Source organism: Gigantopelta aegis, chromosome 1 (genome assembly GCF_016097555.1).
Source record: "Gigantopelta aegis isolate Gae_Host chromosome 1, Gae_host_genome, whole genome shotgun sequence".
NCBI lineage: Eukaryota > Metazoa > Mollusca > Gastropoda > Neomphalida > Peltospiridae > Gigantopelta > Gigantopelta aegis.
The window spans coordinates 44,360,774-44,366,988 of NC_054699.1; the positions used below are offsets into that span (position 1 = coordinate 44,360,774).

A 6,215-nucleotide genomic window follows, 5' to 3' on the forward strand; every position below is an offset into this window, starting at 1 on the left:
ATTAATGGACTGCTTTTCAGCTTTAGTTCGAACAGATGTAAAGGCATCTGTACTGAAAGCAGAAGATGAGTTATGAGAAAAGTTGTCTGTCAATGCATTCGCAATGTCACGATGAGACGTGACATCCATGTCATTGACAGACAAATGATGAACTGTATTACTGGATTCTTTACCTTTGATTTTACGGATCCTATTCCAGACAGATTTTACTGATGTTTGTGAATTCAACTTGGAGACAAAAGTTCTCCAAGATGATTTCTTACTCTCTGAGAGCCTTGGCCCTAGCACTACGAAATGCATCCAGGTTGTCTGCTGTAGGTTCACGTTTGAACCGCTCAAGCAACCTGTTTTGCTTTTTGAATGCATCTTTGCACGTATCATTAAACCATGGTTTATTGAAACGCTTTGGCACTGCCGAAGTCTTAGGAATAGTTTCATCTGCAATGTCCTTCAAGATGGAAGTGAACAAAGACATGGGATGATCAACATCAGTAATGGCAAATTGTTGCAGACGAGTGCTGCACAGATGCTGAAACTGACCCCAATTTGCCTTCGCCAACTTCCACCTTTGAACCCTTTCAAGTGATGGTGGTCGATCATTCTCCAAAATAATGGGAAAGTGGTCACTACCACAAAGGTCTGAACCAACTTTCCAGGAGAAATCAAGAAAAAGTGATGGACTACAGAGAGTTAAATCTATGGAAGTGAAAGATCCACTTGCAGAATGAAAATATGTACGACTTTTATAATTAAATAAAAGTAAGTCGTTTTTGAGAATTAAGTCTTCCAATTGTTTACCTCTAATATTAATATCCTCGCATCCCCACGAAGTGTGGTGACCATTAAAATCTTCCATAACAATGAAAGGAGTAGGGAGCTGGTCAAGAAGACCTTGAAGATGCCTCGGATTAAAATTAAAATGATTACGAGGTGGCAAGTAAACTGAACACAGAGTTATAGTGTTATGAGCTGTGACCTTTACAGCCACAGCTTGTAAATTGGTAGTCAGTGTTACTGAACTCTGAGGAATGTTTTCATTAACAAGAATGGAAACACCCCCAGATGCTCTATTTTCAGTTTCTTGAAATTTGTGATAGAGGTTAAATCCTCTCATGGTAATATGATCAGTGTCCTTCAAGAACGTTTCCTGAAGACACACTGCAAGAGGATTATGTTTTTGAATTAAAAGACTTAATTCATCAAAATTGGGCCTAAGCCCACGGCAGTTCCACTGAATGACTGAATTAGCCATTAGGGGGAAGTACGGGAGTTAGCGTTACTTTTTCCTTTGATGTTGATCGTGAATGACGTTGAGATGAAACATCCATCTCGTCAGTCATATCAACAAGCAAACCATCAAAGGAATTGCTAACTGGAACAGGTCGCATTTCAATCTTTTTTAACCGCCCCGAAGAGCGATCTTTTTTAGATGAACCTTTCTGTTTTCCTGGCTGAGAAAGACTGCTAGGGCCTGGCACCACAGCAGTCGATCTACCTGAAGAATTCTTTAAGTCCAATGACACTTGGGTCATTGTGGTAGTTGTCTTGTGCTTTTGAATAGTTTCTTATTGTTTTTGAGCTGCCTTGTCGGCTTGTTTTGCAGCTTTTTCAACATCTGAAAGCTTTCTGTATTTAGCTTCATCGTATCGCCACGTTAGGTCAGTGTTGATGGCAACACTTCGTGTGGAGACCTTGACTGCCGCAGCATAGGACTTCCCTACTATGACAGAAACTTCTGTCTCCACAAATTTCCTAGCCTCAGGAAATGACAAGTGTTTCTCAACTTTGACCTGCTGCACCTTTTTTTCCAATTTCCATCTTGCACATTCTCGCGAATATGCAAAATGGTTTCCCTTACAATTTACACAGATAATGTCATTGGTACATGTCTTACTGTCGTGGTCAAATTGACCGCAACGAGCACATGTCAGCTTGTTTCGACATGTAGTTTGGCCATGACCAAACTTTTGACAGTTAAAACATCGTAATGGGTTTGGAACAAAAGGCACAACAGGTATATGCAGATATCCAGCCTTAACAGACTCTGGAAGGGTAGGCTTGTCAAAGGTTAAAATCAAAGTATTCGTCGGTACAAGTTCATTGTTCCGGCGAATCTTGATTCTCCTCACTGATGTCACACCCTGTGGTGACAAGTTTTCAGTAATTTCATCTTCGCTGACTCCTTCCAAATCTTTCGACCGAATAACTCCCTTAGAAGAATTCAGGGAGGAATGTGGCGATACTTTAACTGGTACATTACACAAGACTGTCAACTTAAGAAGACACCGAGAGTGAGTCCAAGTCGAACATTCTACCAGCAACGAACCATTTTTCATCTTTTTAACATTCTTTGGCTCGCCAGCCAAGCCAACAAGCCCCTTCTGAACAGCAAACGGTGACAGTTTGCTCAAGGCTCCGTCTACAGAAGAACTAATGACTAGAAACCTTGGCCAGGATTCAGAAGTTATTACTTTTGATTTTTTAGAATTAACAATAATCCTAGATGATGAGGAATCCGCAACCTCGGTGTGGACCCTTTTCAGGGTCCCATCTGAAGTATGGAAGTTAGTGTTATCCATATTTTGAGTCATTGTGTATACGGAAAGGAAGTGGTTTATTTAAAGGCGCATTCTACACATTGCTATTATATTATTGACTTCGATGGATTCTCTAAGTAGAGTAAGTTCCAAATTATGATACTTCGTTTCATCTTATATAGGTCTGCGTTGATACTTTTGTGTTGTTGTTTCTTGTACATATACAGCTATAAGTAGTTTCACACTACAATACTCTGCTTCTGTAAGCTGCGAAAATTTGAATACTAAAAAAATTATAACAACTTACTGTTTTCTTGACGAAGACTGGGTTTCTAAGGGGGTATGTTGACAAGTAGTTTACTCCACAGTAATTTCTTTCCCTGGGGAAGTCTTGGGTTGTTGAGTAACTTTTTTTTCCCACAGTGAAACAGAATGTAGATCTCGTTTGTATACTTATATTTGACGAGCGAATGAAGATACTAAAAAAATACTCTATTTATACTCTAAATTAGCAGTCCAAGGACGTCAGAACCTGGCCAAGGCCAGCCCCCAAGGACGTCAGTAACGACCCAAGTATGCCAAGGCTAAAATATGAGTCACGGCTGCTTACCTGCACCAGGTATGCCACTCACTGCCTTCTAGATAGGTCAAGGCTAGGTGACGAGTCACACACCAAGTACGTCAAGGCTATGACTTACACCAAGGTCGCACACCTGCCCAGGTATGCCAGTCACTGCCTTCTAAGTCGGTCAATGCTAAACAAATCGGTCAGGGCCAGTCCAAGGACATCAGTACCAACCTAAGTCGGTCAGGGACACGGGCGAGCGTTCATCCTAGTAGACCACACCACTATGACTCACACCAAGGCCAGACACCAAGGTGAAGGTCACGGAAAGTAGGTCATGGGGGCGTACAGGCCTCTATACTACTTGTGTTGTGTAATTAGTATATAACAGTGTGTGATAACAGTCTTGTTATAATTGTTTGTTTGTATGTTTGTTGCCAAAAATCATTTTAAATATCAAGTGAATTGTTTAGTGTACTTTTTCATTCGGTATTTCTATCAACACCATCTTATTAGGATCATTAGAAAAGAATATAAACATTTAATAGTAGAATGCTTCATATATGAAGTAATTTTTTTTTTTTTTTTTTTTAACAGGTAGAAGAAAATGACAACCCTATGCTTAAAACTTTACTGCTGGGGGATTATTTGTGAGTATTTTATTTAAAATAACTATAATTCTTGCTCTTTCTTTCTTCAAATTAAACAATTACACAAGATACACATCTTGTTCATTTTTATTTTTAATTTAATAAAATGTACATGTCATATACATATTTAATGGTAATTTCAACCTTTTTCTTTCTTGTTTTCAGAGACAGAAGGATGGTTACACCTCTCCACACAAAACCATTAAAAGAGGAATTTATAAAAAACCACCATATTATATTTGTATGATGTTCAGCTATATTGATACACTGAACACTTTCAGATGTGATAGTTTTTTCATACTTCGTCCAGATACTGTCATCAAGGACGAAAACAAGCATATTAGGTTGATATAACTTATTCACTTTATATAGCATATGTTTATTGACAGCTAAACTAAATTGCTATTTATTCTTCTTCTGTATTTTTTGCTAATCCTCTGGACTATTAAAGGTTATTGGTAATATGGAATGGGGAGCAGACCAAAAGGTTATGCTCCGTCTGTATAGATCTCTTGTGAGGTCTAAACTTGATTATGGATGCATGGTGTATGGGTCGGCACGCAAGTCTTACTTGCAGATGCTAGATCCTATACACATTCAGGGACTTAGGCTTTGTTTTGGTGCGTTTAGAACATCTCCTGTAGAGAGCTTGTACGTTGATGCAAACGAACCTTGTTTGGGTGCTAGACATGCCAAGCTTTCTCTGCAGTATGCTGCCAAGATTAAATCTTTACCAACAGATCCAGCTCATGATGCGGTGTTGACAACAAATATATGAAGTTGTCTGATGCAAGGCTAAATGCTATTCGTACATTTGGTCTTCGCATTAAGCGTTTTTTGTCAATTTCCAACATTGATTTAACTGACACTTTGGAAACTCCTTCATATTTTGTTTTACCACCATGGTGTATTACACCACTTAAAATTGTGTTTGATTTGGCGCAAGAGGTATTTCCCTTGTCCAAGTACTCCACGTTGTTGGTTCCTCGTGCATGGGGTCGGCCATATTGCTAATTCAGATAAGTATTATCAGTTCAGGTAAGTCACTTGTTATAATTCGTATATTTTAAACATCCTTTCTTCATTTCTAAAATAACAACAATGTCGTAATTCACGCATTCTCAATAAATGGTTGCATTTGTGTCGCCGGCCTTTTTACAGAAAAATACAGCATCCATTGCTTGTCTGATAATTTGGTACAATGTGTAACCACCAGGAGTTGATTAATCACTCATTGGGTTAATCCCTGTGTGATCAACAGGGAAACTTAGGTGGCAGAAATAGTCCAATATGTAATGTACGTTACTGTCGCCAGTCTGATCTACATTCAGTTTATTTGGCGCTGGTAAAGGTATACATATATAGGGTATTCACCAATATTAATTTTATAATGTTTGATTATAGACCACTATATTTTTATACAGGGAATATGTTTGAAGGTTGTTTTTTGTGTTACCATAGATGATAACGTACATGTCGTCAGTTTAAAAGTAAATCAGTACACAAGATACAGAATCTTGCACACACGTATATGTAAAGCACATGCACTGTCCATATTGGATGTAAATTGAACATTACTGACATATGTATTGGTACAACAGTGAATACATTCATGTTAAAACCATGTTGTCGTATTACAGGCATTAATGTATCAGAATAATGGTGGTTATGGATAAGAATGTAATGTACAAGACAACCTAGCATGATCTAATGAAAAGTAGAGCAGATTTTTCTTTGCATGCAATTCAATTGTCCAATAGGCGTATTTAGACTGTCCATACTTATTGTACATATTTCGAAAACAAATGACTACATCTTCAATAGAGTGTGTAATTGTAATGTACGTTAATGAAATGTACGTTACCGTAGTGTACGAAACGTAAACAAAAATGAGAACACAATGTATTGAGGCAACACATCTAACTGCAGATGAATGAACACGAATCGGAATTATTGGCCTTGAGGTTTAAACAGCCAAAAATTATGAAATATCACACGCTGTTTTAACGTGCTTTCAGTGAAGAATCAAGTATTGTTGGTAAGTCTACATGCAATATGTTTTTCAAACCGTGTTGACAGTAATGCACTTATAACTATGCCGGTATCATAGTGGAATTTTCCAGCACAGAGAACACATATATTGTGGAGGATAGGTATATGGTCAGGTTTTATGTTCAATCACATGTTAATAGCTAAGTAAAATAATGTAATGTACGTTACGATTGGTAACGTACATTTCAGTTAATTGAACCATTTGCATTTGGGGATGAATTGGAGTATACACGTATTTCACAATAACAAATGATTTGCATTGATTATTATTACCTTCAAAGCAGCCATTGCATAAGGAGAAAGCAGACACTTTTACTTCAGTTGCTGTAATTAAAACATATAACAGACATATGTGTAATAACAATCTGTCAATTCAAATGTATGCACTAGATGCAGACATGTCTGTTCTAA

The 6,215-nt window shown here is 37.8% G+C and overlaps 1 protein-coding gene across 1 annotated transcript; it reads right to left on the reverse strand.

The window, feature by feature from the left end:
* Nucleotides 1-1,565: 1,565 nt before the first annotated feature.
* Nucleotides 1,566-2,591, reverse strand: LOC121382919. The gene has a single exon (XM_041512638.1). The coding sequence runs from the start codon at nt 2,589-2,591 to the stop codon at nt 1,566-1,568; it is 1,026 nt and encodes a 341-aa protein (XP_041368572.1).
* Between the last annotated feature and the right edge of the window lie 3,624 nt (nt 2,592-6,215).